At 36.4% G+C, this 21,061-nt stretch overlaps 3 protein-coding genes across 3 annotated transcripts; 1 reads left to right on the top strand and 2 right to left on the bottom strand.

Annotated features, from left to right (window-relative positions):
• Positions 1-1,522: 1,522 nt before the first annotated feature.
• Positions 1,523-9,382, top strand: slc16a12a (solute carrier family 16 member 12a). The gene is made up of 8 exons (XM_026286237.1): positions 1,523-1,911; positions 2,549-2,629; positions 3,198-3,423; positions 3,775-3,878; positions 4,477-4,620; positions 4,796-5,774; positions 6,798-7,057; positions 8,168-9,382. Exons 3-8 carry the CDS (start codon positions 3,278-3,280, stop codon positions 8,302-8,304), a joined length of 1,770 nt encoding a protein of 589 aa, XP_026142022.1. The 5' UTR covers positions 1,523-1,911; positions 2,549-2,629; positions 3,198-3,277; the 3' UTR covers positions 8,305-9,382.
• A 3,838-nt stretch (positions 9,383-13,220) lies between these two features.
• LOC113117518 (interferon-induced protein with tetratricopeptide repeats 1-like) lies at positions 13,221-15,229 on the bottom strand. The gene is made up of 2 exons (XM_026286239.1): positions 15,030-15,229; positions 13,221-14,836 (listed from the first exon to the last, which is right to left on the bottom strand). The coding sequence occupies exons 1-2, from the start codon at positions 15,032-15,034 to the stop codon at positions 13,549-13,551; spliced, it is 1,293 nt and encodes a 430-aa protein (XP_026142024.1). The 5' UTR covers positions 15,035-15,229; the 3' UTR covers positions 13,221-13,548.
• A 3,402-nt stretch (positions 15,230-18,631) lies between these two features.
• Positions 18,632-20,770, bottom strand: LOC113117517 (interferon-induced protein with tetratricopeptide repeats 1-like). Its single transcript, XM_026286238.1, has 2 exons — positions 20,675-20,770; positions 18,632-20,345 (listed from the first exon to the last, which is right to left on the bottom strand). Exons 1-2 carry the CDS (start codon positions 20,677-20,679, stop codon positions 19,055-19,057), a joined length of 1,296 nt encoding a protein of 431 aa, XP_026142023.1. The 5' UTR covers positions 20,680-20,770; the 3' UTR covers positions 18,632-19,054.
• Positions 20,771-21,061: the final 291 nt, after the last annotated feature.

The following is a 21,061-nucleotide window of genomic DNA, read 5'->3' as shown; positions in this document are numbered from 1 at the left end:
ATGGTACTGACAAATTGTTCTTTCCACAATCTTAGTCAGATGCAAGTATTTTTTTTTTTTAAGTATTCAAGCCTGTGTAATTGCACTGCACAATTATATGCTACACGTAAAGCTGTCATTCATTTTGCATTAGACTTGAATCCACACAACACAGCTTCATGTTTTGCAAACTTTGGTAAGGTTTGAAGTAACTTTTGTTGTCATGCAAGTAAGAAATAAAACCAGCTGCCAGTTACAGCAGTTTTGTTTAGTAAGGAATCCACAATCCACAGATGTTAAAGTTTAAAAGCAGTATTAGTCTATATCACAGACGGTTGTACTAATACAAATCCTTATTTAGATCATTTTAATGTATTTGGTTCTCTCCTTTAAATGGTGACCCTTCACTCTTGCTATGCATTTAAGTCAGTTACGCTAAATGTTGATTGCTGAAAGCAGCTTGGTTAAGAGAGCTGCTTGTGTCCTGCTTGCCACTTTTGTCAGTAACACTGTTAAAAAGAGTGAAAATGGGCTTTTGACACACAATGGGTATCTTGGAGTTTTTCTTTTAATTCCTACTGACATTTTTAAACAAAATTATACTATGAGTTGCTTGTTTGATGATTCTTGGATACTTTGTGCTGTTATTATTCGATTGTACAAACATGTCAATATTACTGTCTTTGTTTTTCATTTCTCAGTTGTCATTAAAGCCACACTGTGTTGAAATATGTGGCTTTGTTAAAAAAAAAAAGAGAGAGAGATTTGATGTCTGTGTGATTGACTGGGTATAATTGGAAGCAATTATGCATAGACTCAAGAAAGGACATTTTAAAGAATAATAAAGTTTAAAAACAAAAAATTAATTTGTGGGTTTTTTTTTCAATTCACACCCATTTTAAAATGCTTACACTTAATAATGAAGACAAGAAGTACACAAGTTTGTGCAAATCTTAAAAAAAATATATATATATATATATATATATATATATATATCTTATATATATATGTCTTATCACGGTGACAATGCAAATTTTAAACTAAGCTGAACATGAAAAAGGTGGAGGACAAAAATGTCACGTACAATTTAACTATTCATTACCTTAAAAAAACGTACTAGATAAATGCTTTTCAAAAGCAAATGAGTGGCTCACCTTGCCCCCTAGGGTAATACGCATAGGCAAACAGCTGATCTCCTGTTATCTCCTGACTTGCCCCCTTAATAAAGCTTTAGCTCAAACCCTAGGAACTCGAACTAGAAACAAACGGCGAGGGCGGAGTCTTAAAACTACATAATCTTTTTACATATCAATGTCTCAGTTTAGAATTTTAAAATGATTAAGTAATCACAGAAGTTAGTTTAAAAGCTATTTTGGGCTTGTATTTTCACCGACGATAATCAGTCGCGGTAAAAAATAAAAAAAATAAAAATAAACATATTATTGGTTAAGATAGTTTTTACATTTTAAATATGGCTTACGGAAGTTTAGTGTGGATATAAATTGTTTTAATTTTAAGTTGACAGTTAACTGTAGGCTACTGTGTTTGACCAAAAGAGAGCTTGCGACGAACCTCAACAGACAGTCCTGAAAACGTCCTATTGAAATTCTATTAAAACAGTCGACCCCCCTTAAAGCCATTGTATAATATGCACCCAGGGTGGGGTGAGAGGGAAAACATGGCAAATATCCGACCCAGGACTGCAGTTAACGCTAGTTTACTTTAGACTTCTGACTTGAAAGCAAGAGGTCCCCTGTACTTCCACCCGTTGGCTGGTTGTTTTCCGCCCTGTTGTCCTGTCCAAGCGCGCGCCGCACAGTGATGCAGAGCCATGTGCGCCGATGTGTGGACCACCACACTTTGGAGGAGAGCAGGGGTTGTTGTTGTTCCTCGTCTGCTCTAGATTCTGTACACTGGGACGTGTGTTTCGGAGTAAGTTCGTTTCTCTTAGACCTCTTCAAACGTTCAGTCATGTATTTTGTTTGTTTGTATGTTGCTGAGAAAACTCCCCAAGGGATTGTACACAGCTGTTATGACTCTTCTTCTCATCTGCTAATTCATAATTATTTGTCAAGCTAATGTTTTTAAAGACAGAACATGTTATGCTTGTACCTGCATTGATCCAGAGATATTCTTTTTACATTCACTCTTCTGACCTCTCCTGGTTACATCTATTCAAAGATTATTCAACTTTTCGGGCTCTATGTTTCTGAAGTGTTTATCGCTTACAGGATATGCATAGTACATTCCTTTGGTTATTGACATACATCAGCATTTCTTATTATCACTGTTGACAACAGTTGTGCTGCTTATGTTTGTGGAAACAGTGATCAGTTTCTTTCAGGATTTGTTGGTGAATAGAAAGTTAAATAGAATTTCACTTATTTGAAGTCTCTTGTAACATTGTAATGGCTTTACTGTCACTTTTTATCAATTTAGTGCTGAATAAAAGCATAAATTATTTAAAAATACTTAAAAACATCTCACTGACCCAAACATTTGAACAGTAGTCTTTTTCAAATGTTTGGGTTAGTAAGATGTTTTTAATGACTATCTCTCATTTTTCAAGTTTCAGAAGATGTACCTTCAGCGAGGCTGACTGCTGAGTCTTTAATAAATTTGGACTGTGGTTTAACAGACATAGACTGAGGTGAGTCTATACCAATAAAGCCCAGCAAATACTAGTCAAGTTGTTTTTTTTCCATGTCTGATCATTTTTGCAATAAAGTAACTACTTTTGCCCCATGAATTAGTTTTTGGCCCTCTCTCTTGGAATTGATGAAGACACACTGTGTTCTTTGCCTCCCTTTGGACCAGACTAGTGTGTGTGTGTGTGTGTGTGTGTGTGTAGTAACTTGGTCACACTCTGTATCATGGAGTGTTTATGTGGCAGACTCGGACAGGCTCTAATTTCTTTATTTTTCTCTTAGTCACTACTCACTAACCATAGCATCCACACGTTCATGAGGGTGAGCAAATGATGACAAGAATGTTAATTTTCTGGCTGAACTATCCGTTTGATCTTAGAGACATAAGTGATATACTTTTAGTCATTATTTAATCGAAGCACCACATTGTCATTTGAGGTAAGTTCTAAAAGAAGGCTAAAGTAGAAAAATAAAATGTATGGTTCTCCTACAGATTTTGCTTAATGGTATTTAGAAGCCCCTTATAGATGAAAACAAGAGAAAAACAGCAAGTAAATTTGTCCCAAACAGAGCCAGAGAGAGCAAAACCAGCTGAAACTGGACAGAAGAGAAAACAAGAGGCTGAAAGGAGTGAGAGAGTGAGGGAGAGGATGAAGAGAGGAAGCATCTTGTCCAGCAGAAGTCTAGAGATGAGTGAAAAAACTCCACATTCAGCGGCCGCTCCTGATGGCGGATGGGGCTGGATGATCGTAGCCGGTTGTTTCCTCACCACTGTTTGCACACGTGCAGTCACTAGGTTCGTTCGTTACTCCCCCAGGAACCACCTACTGTGGTGTTTTTTTTTTTGTTGTTTTTTTTAAGTTTAATGTGAGCCTAAATTAAACTAAAAGCTGCAGAAATGGCCTTTAAACTCAACCAAGATTCTTGTTCTCTTATTGAAAAAAAATTCTGAGTCACTAGCCAAGACTGAATTACTCATGTCTTTTAATATTAGATCATTAAATAAGCAGAATAACTCCCCCAGGAGAAATACCCAGTTTTAAAGCAGTATAGTGCTTAAAAGGAATAAAATGAATGTTGCTTTAAGCACCAGAAGACTTTTATCATATTGCTTTCTCAAATCTGCACTTTCTCATGCTGGTTGCAGGTGTGTTTCCATCTTTTTTGTGGAATTCCAGTCATACTTTTCCAGAGATTATTCTGCAACTGCATGGATACACTCTCTGTTGGACTGCACCACAATGTTGTGTGGTAAGATTCATGCCAAAATTAAAAAAAAAAAAATGAACCCCCGCACCAGTGTTCTCTCTGAAAAACTCTATGACTCAAATGTGACAGCTCAAACTGTATAAAACTATATTGATTTTAGGAGAACTTTGTTTTCAAAAAAAAGTCTGCTGACAGGTTTACAGTGCATAGTCCACTCTAAACCTGATTTATCTTGCTGCTGGTGAGAAAGAATGTTCACAGAAACACGTTTTCATATTTATGGAATCTGTTTTTCACAATTCTTTTACTTAGTTTAAGCAATTAGTTTTCATGGTATTTGTCAAATGTCAAAATGAGATTACATAAACCTTATTTATTAATAAATACATCACAGAGATGAACATACTCTTAAAAGCACTGTAGAGGTTAATAAAATCATATGCAGATGGAGGAGCTAGTTTTTTAGTGTCATTTAATGTTTTGTTGACATCTGTTAAAACACTTTTTTTGTCATAAATAATATAAATAATATTCTTTTATTTATTGGTATATGTGGATATTATATATTTATTACTAAATATTCAGTATTTAACTTGCTATCTACCACTTTCTCTTCATTCTTTATTCATTCTCTTTATAGCTCCATTGGGCAGTTATATAGGGAACCGCCTCTCTTCTCGTGTAGCTATCATGTTTGGTGGGCTTCTTTCCACTGCCGGCCTGCTGCTCAGCTCACTGGCCACCAGTGTGGAGTTCCTGTATCTCACAATGGGTGTTCTTACAGGTTTGATTCAGATTTGCACACATACACCAGCATACAAGCTTTTATTTTTAACTGAACTGGTAATCATAATTTGAGGGAAGCTATTGTAGTCACCTTACCCTGCAATTATATCAATTTGCAACAAACTAGGCATATCCATAGTCTTGCATACTAACCTTCCTGATTCTCTGCACAGGTGTGGGATTTGCTCTCAGCTACACTTCTGCAATAGCCATGGTGGGTTCTTACTTCTGCGAGAGAAAAGCGCTGGCTTACGGGATCGCCATGTCTGGCAGCGGCATCGGAACCTTCATACTAGCACCTGCTGTCCAACTCCTCATTGAGTTCTTCTCCTGGAGGGGTGCGCTGCTCATTCTGGGGGGTTTGGTGTCCCACTTGTGTGTCTGTGGAGCACTTATGAGGCCTTTGGAAAGTCAAAGCGGGAGACGGAAAGAGATGGACTTGGAGGGTGGCAAAAAGGTTGATTGCCTAAATGTTAAACTTGCTGATGCAGGGCACAGTATGGAGGTTAGTGTACAGGAACAGAGATTGGTGGAGGTAAAACATACGTATATGACAAAGAGAGGGGAAAATGAACATGCTGAGAGTATGCAGAATGATGGAAAAGAATGGATGGAATCAGAGCCTTCTGATGCCAAGCAAACACACTCCAATGTGGAAATAAACCTTAGACAGGAAGACTCAGAGGACTCAGAGAACGTGATCAGAAGCACAGATGAATGGGACAAAGAATCAAAGCCAAAGTGCTCATATACCGACATCTCAGTCCCAGCTTTAGTACAATCAAGTGACTTGGACTGTTTGACAACCAACCAAGAGGACACAACTATCCCAGAATCAAACACTAACCACAGTACTTTGGCACTGTCAAAAGTGGCAAACACAAAATTACTGAAGGATTCCAGTGACAATGTATGGTCTATCATAAGGAAAACAGTATTGAGAGAATATTCGTTCCTGCTGATACCAGACTTCTTATTGCTGTTGGTGTCCTTCCTGTTCCTTGCATATGGTTGCAGTGTGCCATTTGTGTATCTTGTGCCATATTCCCTGAGTGCAGGTGTCAGTCCACAACAGGCAGCATTACTCATGTCCATACTTGGAGTGTCAGGGATTGTCGGAACTATCACTTTTGGATGGATTGCAGATAGAAAGTAAGAGTTTGTTGTGAACTCTCCCATAAATTGCCATATTACAGACATTTAAAGGAATAGTTTCCCCAAAAAGGAAAATACTGTCATTAATTACTCACCCTCATGTTGTTCCAAACTGTAAGACCTTTCTTTATCTGTGGAGAACAAATTAAGATATTTTTAATGAAATCTGAGAGCTTTCTGACCCTGCATAAACAGTAATGCAACTGAAATGTTCCCAGACCCAGAAATGTAGTAAGGACATCGTTACAATAGTCCATGTGACATCAATAGTTCAGCTATGATAATACCTTTTGTGTGCAAAGAAGTCAAAAACAATAAAAATATCTTAATTTGTAGTCCGAAGATGAACAAAGTTCTTACAGATTTGAAACGACATGCAGTTGAGTAAATAATGACAGAATTTTCATTTTTGGTTGAACTATCCCTTTAAGAGCTACATCTACACTAGACGCCTGTTCAATTTATAAAACTTTTAGAGTTAGGCATAAAAAAAAAAAAAAATATATATATATATATTATATTATATTGTAATCTGTTTTTAAATTCATATTCATGTCTTCTAAAGTAGATTAAAACTATACATTCACTACGTTTGGAAATCAACCCTATCCGTTCGCTAAGTCTAATGTCACACGTCACCTTTTCTGGGGCCCAAACGCTCAAACAGATACCAAAAGCAAACAACAAACAGTGATAATACACTCACACAGTGTGCTCTGTTATCTCCACACTGAAATCTTACCTTACCTAGTAATTCATATATTCTGAATCATTAAAATATTGGTTTCTGGGACACCAATATTTTATGAGACTTTAGTGTGCACTGGGTTTTTAAAAGCTTGAAAAAAGGTGTGCTATTAATAGTGCTCATAAATGGCTACTGAGATCAAATTCTCACTCGAAACAGTAGAGATTCCTGCACTACTTATTCAATGATTCTGGACCACTGCTTTTTTAATTCTTCAAAATTCCTATCCATCACACTGTGGTTTGATCTGTTTCTATGTGTGTTGTGTTCAGGTGTTTGAGGCCGTATAGGGTGGTGAGTTACATGCTGGCTGTGGGGTCAGAAGGGCTGAGTTGTCTCTTTCTGCCTCTGCTGAATGGTTTTTCCCTGCTCGTCCCCTTTTCTCTCATCTACGGCTACTTTGATGGAGCTTATGTGGCACTTATTCCTGTGGTGACCTCTGACACCGTCAGCTCCACCCACCTGACCTCGGCTCTGGGAGTTGTTTACTTTCTTCATGCCATCCCCTACCTCATCAGCCCACCTATTGGAGGTCAGCAGATTTTCCACACTCTATTTAACTGAATGATAGGTAAATTAAATAAACTGCTTAACTAAAAGGTCCTGTTTTACGCGCTTTTTTGTAGCTTTGATTGTGTTTACAGTGTGCAATATAACGTGTTCATGTTTCGCGTGTAAAAAAACACAGTATTTTTCACACAATTCACCTATCTGTATACTGCTGTTTTCACTGTCATAAAAACGGTCTGATGACTTCCTTGTTCTATGAAGCCTCTCCTTCAGAAATACATAACGGGTTCTGATTGTGCCAGCGGTTCCTGTGTTGTGATTCGACAGCAGCTGAGAGCAGGCTGCCCTCCTGGTAACGTGATTGGGCTAGAACGCACGTGCTGGAGATGTATTTTTAGTCACAGGAGCGTTTTTACTGATGAGATGCGCATGAAAACCGCATTTGTTTTTTTGCACAGCCCTAACATCTAAAAATAAAATACACTTACCAGTTGTGGTCCATAAACAACGCCTTCTCCAGACAAAGAGGGAACTGCTCCATCTTTCAAGAATAATCTTTGTGCAAATCCGGCATTAAACTGATTGAGATTGAGAAAGTTGTCCTCAGCGAGCTGTCCTCAGCAAAATGAGCTGCACATAGTTTTACATGTGCATTATAATTTTCGGGAACCGAGTTAAACATAAATTGTAACCATTAATCTCAAAGTACAGCGTTCCTGGGAAGCCCAAACAAAGGTGATTGGACTCAGAGATGAAAATAACAGCGTTTCAACAACATGGCGACAAAAACAAACAGCTCTTCCTTCTTCTCCGTCGGAGTGCAACAAGGCCACGCCCCCTGTTTGTGAATTCATGTGGGCGGTGGTTAGTCAAAAAAAAACTGTTTTAGTGACGTTATTACTGCAGGAACTAGAGGGATGTAGTCCAAACGGGTCGTTTTTTTGTAGGCGAATTCTGTTAAATAAAATATCTCGCTTGGCATTGAACTTTGAGCTTTAGCATTTTACAGATATTATTTATACTCTAATAACAACATTACACATTAGTTAAAGTTTAAAACATGGAATCACGAAGAAGGGGACCTTTAACTAAATTAGTGTTTTATGAAACTGGTGTTTTCTCTCACTCATAGGTTGGCTAGTGGATCAGACAGGCTCCTACACAGCTACATTCTTCCTCGGTGGAGTCGCTCTGATCTGCAGTGCTGTGATTCTGGCTGCTGTGAGAGTTATCATCCGTTGCACTAGAGGGAGCTATTGCATAAACTGACTCACAACCAGGTACAATGGAGATTTCTAAAGTGGTACAAAAACACTGCAATATCGATGTCAAGAAACATGAAAGTGCCCCTCCGGAGTTAAAGAGTTTTCACGTGTTCCTGATCTGAAGCTTTTATCAGTCAGATTGATTTCCACAAATCCATGCATTTATAGCATAAATGAACACAGAACTGAAAAAAAGAACTGCTCTACTGCTGAAATACAGGATTTATGTTCCATTTGGTTAAACACGTGTTTTCTACCAAGAAAACTTGTTTTGTATTTGATACTTATTTGTTATTTTAATGTGTCTCTCTCAGCTGATATCTGACTGGCTAGTCAGAGAAATGAACAGATGTGCTTTGTCCATTAGTTACACGTTTACCGCTTCATTCACAGGTCAGTGTTTTTATAATGTACACTACTGTTCAGAAGTTTGGGATCTGCAAGATTGTAAGATTTTTTTGAAGATTTTAAGTCTCTTATGCTCACCAAGGCAGCATTGATCAAAATACAATAAAAAAGCAATATTACTACAAATATTGACTATATACTATAACACTTGTATTTTGATTTTAATGCATTGTACAATTTACTTTATTATTGTGATGGAATAATTTGCAAAATAAAAGTTTTAAACTTTTATTTAAAAAAAAATAAAAGTCTCAGACTTTTCCTTAAAAAAAAAAAAAAATCTTAAAGATCCCAAACTATTGAGAAGTGTACACAGCTACTTACACCACTGTAACCATCACTGTCCTAAAACATTTAAATCAAATGCAATATTTTTCAGTATCATAAATGTTATCAATATGATAACCTTTTGTACATTTTTATGTTAAATGATTTCAATTCTACATTTTTAAACATGGCAAAATGCAATGGATTTTTTTTTATTATGCATCAATCTACAATGCTTTCTTTGGACTATTCTGTGTGTGTCATTCAGAGAATACCTTGGTGAATAGACTCTTTGGACTTCATGGATTAAAAAAATGGCTAAATGTCACTGAAACAAGAATAATATGAGATGCTATATATAAACAGATAGAGATAACCTGTATTTCATATAAAGATCATGGACAATATTCTCCCTCCGAAAATAATTATGGGTATTCTACAAGAAGAGAAATAAATTAATCAAATGTAATCTATTGATTTAATCTTTTAGATGGCACATCAAATACCTTGTGACTCTTAACAGTACACATTTATTTGTATGTGACCTTGTTTTGTGCTGGAACACTGTTACAATAGATCATTTTCAGTTTGTCCAATGTATCTTCAGTCTCTCCATTGGCAGGCTACATTTCTTTGGAAAATGTGAAAAGAAAACTCAATTCTCATCGTTGAGAAAATATATATATTTTTTTTATTTACATATTATTGCAAACAGAAAACACAAAGTTTCAAAATCAGCAAAGCTGGCAGATCTGATCAGTTAGAAATGAGAAATAAATTAAACAAATCAGTGTTTTATAATAAATGTTTATTCTATTTGAAACAGCAGCACATGTAATCAACACATCTGTAAATCCTAATTTCAGAAATGAAGGTCTCAAATCAAACCAGTTACAGTATAAAAGTATTTTAGTAGTTATAATTAAATGCAACAAGCACATGATCCAGCTCTAAGTTGTTGTTTTTTTGTTTTGTTTTTTTAAACATTAATGTAACTAGTGCTGGAAAATACTGTACATCCATTAAGACAACAATTTATAGCATTGAATTCTAATATAGACTAGTGATTGGGAATTATAATTTGTGATTGGGAATAATTGTCCCATTTTTATGTCTTCTTTTTTTCTTCACCACCATTTCTTTATTATGTTTTCTGCATAGAGTGAAATGTAAAGAGAACATCCTCCATAATGACTTTTTTAAAGGGTTGTTGTATGATGTTGGTACAGTGTTTATAACTTGTCTGTAGCATTAGAATATATTTTAAGTCTCCATTCCTTCAAGAAAATGCTGAATTTCCAAACAACGAGGGTCTCTTTTCCTCCTCATAATATTTTAAAGGATTTTTTTAATACTCTTTCGTTTACGATCTGTCATTCCTTGGACGTAATAGAGGACTGAATCTTTGGACTATTGAAAATAATGTAGATGGCAGGCATAACTATTCAAGAGGGAGATCATCTTTCCTTGAAAGGAGCTGCTGGTAAACTTCCTCAGCTTTCTCAGTGTTGTGTGTGTAACAGTGCAGTGATGCAAGGGCAAACTTTACTTTGAGACGGTCGGGATAATGTCTGATAACCTCCTCAAACAGCTCAGTGGATTTCCTAGACAAAGTCTCCCTTTCCTCACTGTCATTCTTCATCAAGAAAGCCTTCCATTTGTATAAATTAGCTACAATTCTAAACACTTCAGTAGAGTTAGGAAAATTTTCTTGAACCCTTTCTCCTTCTTGAAAAACTCTCTCTGCTGAATATTTTCTGTAATACTGAAAAATAGTTTTGGGTTTCAGTGGTTCTCTCTATTTCTCTCTAGAAATTTGTATTTCTTCATCATTGTTTTCTGCTTGCACCTCAGACGTTTTCAGTATATAAAGTAACTGAGGAAAAAAAGACTTTGGGTGTATCACCATTGCCTCTGCAGGGCTGTGGCGTTGGAGGGTCTGTTTAAGGATATTCTGCCCAAGCCGTCAAATGAACATATTCAGAGAAGGAATGCCATTCCAGAGCGGAAGCATTTAAATGTTCAGATTTCATTAAAGATTACCATGACAAATCTTTTTTTTTTTTTACAGCGGATTAACTTGGATGGATTAATTGTTCACATAAAGACTAGCAATGTGTGCTAATAGAGTAAATAAAGTCCATTTTGATTTCATGCAGATTTTAAGTTAAAATTGAGCCAGCAAGCTTGCAGAGTTTCTTCTTGACAGCCAGGTAAGGTAAACTTAAAAGTATTTCTAATTTGTTGGACTTTTTATTGAAAGAAGTCAACCTTTACCCGTTGAGACAATGCCCTCAGTTTAATAGACTCATATAAAGAGCTGTATTTGTAAAGCTTAATTTGGGGGAGGCAAAAGTGGTTTAAAAATATGCTTTATTATAGCTGTACTGTAATTCCTCTAGGTGACAGTATTAGCACAGAAACTGCTACGAAAAGCAGTGAAGTTTTTCCTAATGATAAAAGTCTAGAGACTTGTTTCTCAAGCTTAATGCATGTGTTTTGGTATAAATGTATCATGCAAGCTGCTTTGCAGCATTAATCCACATGAATCACTGTGTTGTTTTATCAACTAGACCCAGGTTTTACTGAATCCCCAAACTCATAACTTATAATATAAACATTAGATATATTCCAGAAATTTTGTCTACAAATAACATTTGGAGCTTTTGATATTTATGCTGTTTTGTGAATGTGACCCGACTGTATTTTCTGGTCAGCTGTTTAGACAGTTGAGGAGATTTGCATATTCACCATAATGAATATTTGTATTCTCAGTATGTGCTAGTGTTTACAAAGTCAATCTGCCTTTTAGTATTTTTTTGGTTCCAGCTCTTTTTGCTGCTAGATATATATTCATCATCCAATTTCAGATTCAATGTGTATTCAAAATTAATTCACCATTTCCTAAATTGACAGAAAAAGGAGATGAAGCCAATATAAGCAATACATATTTATTTATTAACTTTGTCTTAAGTTACATTAAACAAGTGAATTTTTATGGGATGGAAATTTACTACACTCTTCTTGTCCTTCATTAGATGTTTGAGACTATCCCAAATGAGATGATAGTCATTCTGGAAATTAATTGCAGAGGAAAAACTATTAATGTTTATTATTTTTCTGTATTGTCTTGGGTTAAAGGGGGGGTGAAATGCTCATTTCCACTCAATATCCTGTTAATCTTGAGTACCTATAGAGTAGTACTGCATCCTTCATAACTCCAAAAAGACTTTAGTTTTATTATATTTATAAGAGAAAGATAGTCTGTGCCGATTTTTCCCGGAAAAACACGACCGGCTGGAGGCGTGACGTGTGGGCGGAGCTAAAGAATCACGAGCACCAGAAGGCTTTTGCGTTGAGAGCGTTTGGAAGCTGTGACATTACCGTGAGGAAAAAAACCATCATCCAAAACAAACCATGGCTTACAGTCAGATTCAGCGTATATTTATAATCCAGAATCAGATCCAGAGGCTGAAACTGAACGAGAGCAGCAGCAGCAACGACTACAGCAGGACGTTTCTATGTGGTATGTATTGAAACTGTATATATTTGCTTAGCGGTTTTGGAAAGTTCCACTTTATGTCGTCTTTTTTTTTCTTTAAAAGTGTACAAGGTTTACTTGATGTGCTCACGCGCCGATAGCTAAGTTAACAACACAGAGATATTTGAAGCAGTTTTACTCACCGCATGCGGTTCCAACACACGATCGTGACCCTTTTTCATTGGGATCCTTAAGAAATAAACGATATGCAAATCCGGCGTCAAACTGGGCCTTGTTTGTAAAACAAGCATCTTCGAAATGCAGGGAACAAACAAAAACACTTGTACAACTCCATTGATGCTCTGTAAAAATAAACTCCGTCCACTGGTCCCTTAATGTTTTTTTTTTTTGGTAATCTGTGCAGGGTTGTCTTGCCCTTTGCAACCAAAAACACACTTCTTTTGTGACATTTCGCTCTCGCTCTGATCAGTGAATGTCTCTGCTCTGCTCCACGGGCACGCGTGCGCTCTTCCGGCAGAAGTGCCCTTAGGACCCATATAAGGAAATTCCGCTCCATCTAACGTCACACAGAGCCATACTCGAAAAAAACTTTACAAAACTTGTGACAAACCGGAAGGAGTATTTTTGGAACAAAAAAAATAATTTTTGAAACTTTGTCTATGTTTAGCATGGGAATCCAACTCTTTAACAGTATAAAAAACTCCGTATGCATGAAATAGCATTTCACCCCCCCCCCCCTTAAATGTTCTCAAAATGGGTAAATGAAGGTGAAATGGGAAACTTTATTTGTCATGAACATTCTTTTAAAATACTATCAAATGACCCAATGTCCTTCACCTTCAGGTCATCACACAATACCTATACAATACACTATGCAGAGGAAAAATAAGAAAAACTTTTTTTTACAAGGCCAACACTCATTAACACAAAACAAATTAATGTTATATAATTTTGAATTCTTGTTTTTTTTTCTTTACTGAGCACCATGTCTTTATTATAGTTTGTGAATCAGGTTAAACAGAGAAAACTCTTCTCTACTTATTTTTTATGGTTGTTATAATAAAGCACACTTTAATAGTAAATATGAATTCTCTTCAGAAAACTTATAATTTCCTCACAGTGAGGGTATGTGCCATTCATCACAGTTTTTTGAAGAACGTTTATGCTCTTCTGTTTGTCATCTGTATTAGCTGGGATTTCTGCCACTTTCATGTGGAAGATGATTGAATCTTCTGACCGTCTGCAGTTGTGTAGATGGCAGGCATAACTATAGTAAATATACTGTTGGCTGTGGGGAGGGAAATCATCTTTCTCTGACAGGAGCTGCTGGTAAATCTCATCTGCTCTCTCAGTGTTGTCTGCACAGTGGTGCATTGATGCAAGGCCTACCTTTTCTCTGAGTGAGTCAGGATAATGTCTGACAACCTCCTCAAACATCTCAGCAGATTTCTTAGCCAACTTCCTCCTTTCCATGCTGTCTTTCTTTACTTTGTAAACCTTCCTTTTGTAGCAATTTGCCAGGTGTTTCAACACTTTATTTGAGGTGGGGAACTTTTCTCGTGCTCTCTCTGCTGCTTCAATAGCTTTATCTACAGAAATGGTTCTATAATACCTGAGAATAGTAACCAAACATTCCAGGTCTCCAGTTTTAAGAGCTTTCTCTAGTAAACCTTGCATTGGTCTCTCAGTGCTTACTGATTGCACTTCAGAGTATTTTTCTAAATAAAAAGCATGAATGTACAAATTGTTTGGTTCGTTCTCATGTGCAGTTTTCAGCTGCTTTAGAATTTCATTTCTATGCTGTGGAGGGCTTTTATGATTTGTAAATGCCTCGCTCATGGCTTTGGCAAGACCTTTGTGCCATTCCTTCCTTCCTGGTTCTTCTTTCAAAGCAATCTTAAAATAATAAATTGCCTGATGCTTCTTGGATTTGTTGAACTTCACCAGCGTCCAGCCCTTTTCTCCACTGACTTCAGGATGTAGAGCACATCCAGGTGGAGCAGGATGCATTCGCTGAAGCCTCTCCACCTCTTCTAGGTATGCTTTGCTCTTATTCATGTCTCCCATGCGGTAGTAGACCCAAGCCAGGTTAGCTTTGTTGACCTGCAGCCGGACTGCAGCTTCTTCTGTTCCCTGCTCCTGCATCACACTTTCTGCTTTGTGCAGGTACATCAGCGCCTCTGTGTTGAAGCCGAGAGTCTGTTGGATGTAGCCCAGCAGGTTGTAATGGTGAACCACCCAAGTGCATTCCTGCTCTAACATGTTTTGTATGTTCTTCCTCAACCCCTGGAGCTCATTTCGATAGTGGCCCAGATCCCAAGTGAAGTGGCACTCCAGTTTCTCAAGGTGTTGTTTCAGGCTGGAGTTACAGAAATATTTGGAGGAAAAAAGATTGTTGTCATACAGATATCTAGCAGGCATTGAAAGGATAATCAACATTTTCAATAGACTACAAAATCTTTAAACAGTTCTGAGTACAGTATAAAAAGCAGTCTAAATTCCCAGAGTACATTAGATTGCATTAATGCATATTTGATTGGTAAACAACTTACTCCATTATTACTCCAGTGGTGGTCCAGTTTGAGAATTTTTTTTAGCAGTGCTGATTTGTTCTTTATGTGAAGTCTCCTAGAGATTCTTCCTGTATTTATAATGATCAAGCTCATAAATCCACCAGCTTATCTATAGTGAACAAAGTCTTTAAACACGTCAGCTCAGGATTCTTCTCTTGGACATTTCTATTCTGCCTTAGGTTTTGTTTCTTCAAGTGCAGTTAAACTAATGACAGTAATAAAGTTTAAAGCCTGCCTTCTTCCTCAAGCATAAACTCCTAACGTGCAGGTTTCGCAGCACAACATGTCCATGATTCACTGTACTTTGTACTCTGTGGTCCAAAGTGATATTGATAATATAATGTGAGCAAGACAAACTGTATTGCTGTTCTGGCTGGATGTTTAGAAGTTTTAAGTGATTTGCAAATTTACCATATTACATATATATATAAAAAAAATTATACTTATAACAATGCACTATACATATGTTGCAGCATTACACATTAATCTTTGTTAATGTTAGTTTACAGCTGTTCATTTTTAGTTCATGTTACCTCAGTTCCCTTAAAGCTGAAGTCCATAAATTTTGCCTCTTTGTCGCCATCTCTGTCTCAAAACAGCTGTTTGCAGAATTATCTTCCTTGCATGGGTTGTGCTCATTTTTGACCCCCTGGCAAATTTTATCCCCCCTCTCTGAAATTGCTGCCCGATTGCCTAATCCTAACTAGTGCCTTATTCTAACCCCTCCCCCACACCTAACCCTAATCTACCAATACTAGTGGGGTAATAATCTAGCAAATCTAACAGAATTGTGCACAAAACCGGCACGTCTCCAACGCGGATGAATCAGTTTTTTTTTGTTTTTGTTTTTTAGTATTTGTGGCAGTCAGTAACCGCACTGGTCTGGATATTTATTGCACTTTGCAATCACAGATTTTCTATGTCTTGGAATATATGACCCAAATAAGAATTTTTCACTGTATATTGTCATCTGAACAAGTAAAAAGTCTGCCAAGTTTGTTCTGACTAACTAATGAAAAAAGCATTTCAATAAATCGTGATACCAAGGATTATTTAATCTAGATCGGTTAGCTCATATCACATCAAACCATGCAAATTATTAGAATTTTTATAGTTTATCCTCAAATGATTAATTATAACAACATCAGCATTACCTATAGTGTGTATTAGCGTGTAGATTGCAATTTCTGTCCAGTCTAATCTCCAATTGTCATACCATTTGAATTTCATGTAAAGAAAATATTTTATCACCAAAAAAGCGAATTATGCTCCCTTCAAACTGGTTGTCTTTTAAAAAAAACAAATCTGGTGTAATCCTAGGCTATCTGTAATCAGAAGCACATTTAAAACTGGAATATAATTTAAAGCTCCAGTAGGTAACTTTTGTAAAAATGTATTTTTTACATATTTGTTAAACCTGCCATTATGTCCTGACAGTAGAATATGAGACAGATAATCTGTGAAAAAATCAAGCTCCTCTGGCTCCTCCCATTGGTCCTATTGCCATTTGCAGAAATACATCGCTCCCGCTCTACATCAACCAATCAACGCTGCGGTACGTAACTTTTTTATGTGTTCAAAATTTACAAAATGTATATAATAAGTTAGTACACCATGAATTCATTTGCCAAACCGTGTTTTTAGCTTGTCCTGAATCACTAGGGTGCACCTATAATAAGTGTTTATATTCAGACTATTTTAGATTGCTTCAGGGGTACCACGGCGGACTAACCCAGTACCTTTGTGATTTTTCATAGACATAAACAGAGAGAAGTAGTTCCAGCTAGTAGAGCGTCAAAAGTTACCGACTGCAGCTTTAATTTCATATGTGTTTCATAAACGCATAGTCCTTTCTGGATTACAATCCGCCATCAAAATGATACATTTAATTATTCTTGTTGCTTTGAGAAAAGGTTATAAATGATCCGCCACCTGCCGGATCCACACAACTGATAGCCATAGTAGCCAGGACAACTTCTTTATGTTTAATAAAGTAATGATGCTGCAGCATGCTCAAATATCATGCAAAAACCTACTTTTACCATACAAATTAGAAAAAATTATTATAAACTAACCATTGTGAATTGGGTTAAAGTAAGGTGATAGTTTTGAACACTGGCTGGTAATGTACTTGCTCAAATATTGATTTCGGATCATTTTTAACCCCCCAAAATTTTAAATGGTAAAATTGCAGCTTTAAATCTCAACATAAAATGTTTGATTTTCAAGGTCACATATTTTACAACTTTCTAGAGTTTTATTTTATGTTTTGATGTCCTTATGAATATATATTTGTGGTATAAATACCAAAAACCATCTCAATATATTTTTACAGCTCCAGGAGATCTGCAGAGAATATGTACATTTTGGCCTGTCTAATTAATATTCATGAGCCTCTCTTCTGATTTGCCTGTTGTTTTGTGAATGACACTCAGCCAGGCCAACCACAGGTAACTAGGGTCAGCCAACGTCTCAGCACTATCTGGAGGCAGCGAAACAAAGGGGAATCTGTCTGAGGCGGCCCATTCAAAGCAGCAGCACAGTTTCGGTTACATAAGGAGCTTAAAATATCATCTTCTTGTGCCAGAATTGACATAATAAAGCCTCAAATTAGAAATTTGATCGCATATCTACTGCCAGACAAAAAAAAAAAATAAACAGAAAAGCTGTGGTTAAATGCTATAAAACAAGCGGACTGGACAGAAATGATCGTTGGGGTTTGGCAAAAGGAGTTGGGACTATGGGCAGTGTTTGGGGTGATGACTGAAGGCGGTTGCCATGTAGGCAGTTCTGACGTCAACTTTTTAGAGAAATCACAACGGTTCATGAAAAATCACAGCTACTTTATGGAGACTGGGTGCATTTTACTGTGGACTGACTGATTTGAAACTTATAAATAGACCCTAGAACTGGAAATTTTAGTTTTGACGATATGAGACCATTAAACACTTTTTCGATATGAGACCTTTAATCACTTTTTCACTTTTTTTTTCTTTTATAATAATATATTAAGAAATGTTCAAATTGACATTAACTAAGATAGATGAATGCTTTAAAAGTATTTTTATTGTTAATGTTAACTAATGTAGTTAACGTATGTTAATAAATGCAGCATTATAAATTGTTACCAAATATTTAAACTCAGCTCAGAAAAGACCAACTGGCTTGCCGTTTAAAAGTTTGAAGTTATTTGCATATTTACAATATTATTATAATATAATATATTATACTATATATAATATAATATATAATAATTTGGTAACAATGAGCAATACATATGATAAAGTACTTATTCATCTTTGTTAATGTTAGTTTAAAATAAAAATACAGCTGTATTTTTAGTTAATTTTTAGTTAACTGATGTTAACAAATGCAACCTTATAAAGTGTTATCAAACATTTATACTCAGCCCCACTCTCAGTATAATCCATTATTTACAAAGCTGAACTCTTTTAAACATTTCTTTAGTTGTATCCAGTTGATTTTGATGCTAGATCTCTCTCTATTCATCAGATTCACTGTGTATTTCAAGTCAGTCAAATCTTTTCCATATCAATAGAAACCGTAAATGAAGTAACAATCAATAAACAGATTTAATGAGGTCCATTCAACAAGTGATTTTGTTAAAGATTGTCAAAAGTGTGTCATGTCATTGGATAGAGATGACTCCTTATCAGCTGATACAGTTATTCTTGCAATTAGATATACAGGAAATCTACTAATTAAAAAAAAATATTTCATATGGTGTTCGCTTAAATGTCTAAAATACAGGGTAAAAGTGAAATGGGAAACTGTAATAATTTATCAATGCCATTGCTATCAGAAATGTAAAGCCACAAAATGTATACTCTAGGCACAACTCAAGCAGAATTAACTTTAAAATCAATGCAGTGATTTCTTATTAAACCTCCTTAAAAAAATGCACCAAACAGTGTTAAAGATGACCTCACCTTCACACTTATTTATTCACCTTGTGTGAAAAAGTGAAATAAAGAGACCATTTACTAATCAAGAACTCTCTTGAGAAATTGTGAAATCTCTTCACAGCGAGGGTTTCTGCCATTCTTCACAGTTTGTTTAAGAATCATTATGCTTTTCTGTTTGTCCTCTGAAATGTTTTGGATTTCTGCTGCTTTCATGAGAAAGTTGATTGATTCATCTCTGGACTGTCTTCTCTGATGTAGATGGCAGGCATAACTATAGTACAGTAACTGTTGTGTATGAGGAGGGAGATCATCTTTCTCTGACAGGAGCTGCTGGTAAATCTCATCTGCTCTCTCAGTGTTGTCTGCGTAACGGTGCACTGTTGCAAGAGCTAACCATCCTCTGACACAGTCTGGATAATGTTTGACAACCTTCTCAAACAGCTTCATGCATGTCTGAGTCAAGATCTTCCTTTCCTGGCTGTTTTCCTTCATAGCAAACAATTTCGCTTTGTATAAATCTGACAGGTTTCTCAAGACTTTAGGGCAAGTGGGGAACATTTCCTGAATCCTTTCTCCCTCTTGAATCGCTCTCTCAATTGAAGTGTTCTTAAAGTATTCAAGGATATAACCCAAACCCTCCAAGTTTCCAGTATTAATGGATCTCTCTAGTAAACTTTGTACAACTTTATCATTTTTTTCTGCCTGCACCTCAAACTTTTTTAGTATGTAAAAGGATTGAAGGAACAAATCATCTGGGTCCATCTCTGCTGCCGTTTTCACCTGCTGTAGTATTTCATCCTTCAACTGTGGAGTCAATTCAGACTTTATATATGTCTTGCTCATGGCTATAGCAAGACCTTTGTGCCATTCCGTCCTTTCTGGTTCTGCTTTCAAAGCAATCTTAAAATAATCAATCGCCTGACGCTTCTTGGATTTGTTGAACTTCACCAGCGTCCAGCCCTTTTCTCCACTGACTTCAGGATGTAGAGCACATCCAGGTGGAGCAGGATGCATTTGCTGAAGCCTCTCCACCTCTTCTAGGTATGCTTTGCTCTTATTCATGTCTCCCATGAGGAAGTAGACCCAAGCCAGGTTAGCTTTGTTGACCTGCAGCCGGACTGCAGCTTCTTCTGTTCCCTGCTCCTGCATCACACTTTCTGCTTTGTGCAGGTACATCAGCGCCTCTGTGTTGAAGCCGAGAGTCTGTTGGATGTAGCCCAGCAGGTTGTAATGGTGGATCAGTCTAATGCACGCCTGCTGCTCCACATCTTGCATGTTCCTCTTTAACCCCTGGAGCTCATTTCGATATTGCCCCAGATCCCAGGTGAAGTGGCACTCCAGGCCCTTGAGGTTGCTTTTCAGTGGGGAACTGGAGTTACAGAGAAAAATTAAGTAGATATTCACTGCTGGCACTACATTTAGATCAGAGGACATTGAGAAATTGATTTGAATGTTGTACCAAAAAAAATGAATGAATAAATAAATAAAAGAAAATCAACAATAAATCCTCAATTATGAGAAGAAAAGAAGTCATGGTAAGTAATCTTAAAAATAAAGGTATTAGGTCTAAAAATAACAGCATAAAAATGATTTAAATGAAAAACAATAAGACAATATTTTATAATATAACTGATTCTTTAAATATCCACATTATGAGATTTTTTTCATAAATTAATGAAGAGAGAAAAAAGCACTCACTCCATCACGATGGGCAGCAGTGATCTAGTTTGGTAGATGTGTTTTTTCAGTGATCTGCACTTTATATGAGTTCTCTTATGTGTTTATAATGACAATGTTATCTCCAAAACAAGGCCATTTAACACACGGGGTCAAGATCCTTCTCGTATAAGTTTCTGTTCTTTGCAAGGTTTTGTTTTCGTGAAAATGAAAATGTGCAATGTCCACAGAACATATCAGCGTAATTATATCCAATAAATATAAAGGATGAAGCTATTTATGACTTGCATTGTTATCTTTATAGCTATGTTGTATAGTTATTCTGGTGCACCTTCCCACAATCAACAAGGTCAACTTGGTTGAGTTTGAGCCATTGTGTCATTTAAAGGCTTGTCACAATTGTTACAA

Source organism: Carassius auratus, chromosome 17 (assembly GCF_003368295.1).
Source record: "Carassius auratus strain Wakin chromosome 17, ASM336829v1, whole genome shotgun sequence".
In the NCBI taxonomy this organism is placed as follows: Eukaryota; Metazoa; Chordata; class Actinopteri; order Cypriniformes; family Cyprinidae; genus Carassius; species Carassius auratus.
Note: the sequence above shows the minus strand (reverse complement) of the source record. Positions and strands in the feature narration are given on the sequence as shown.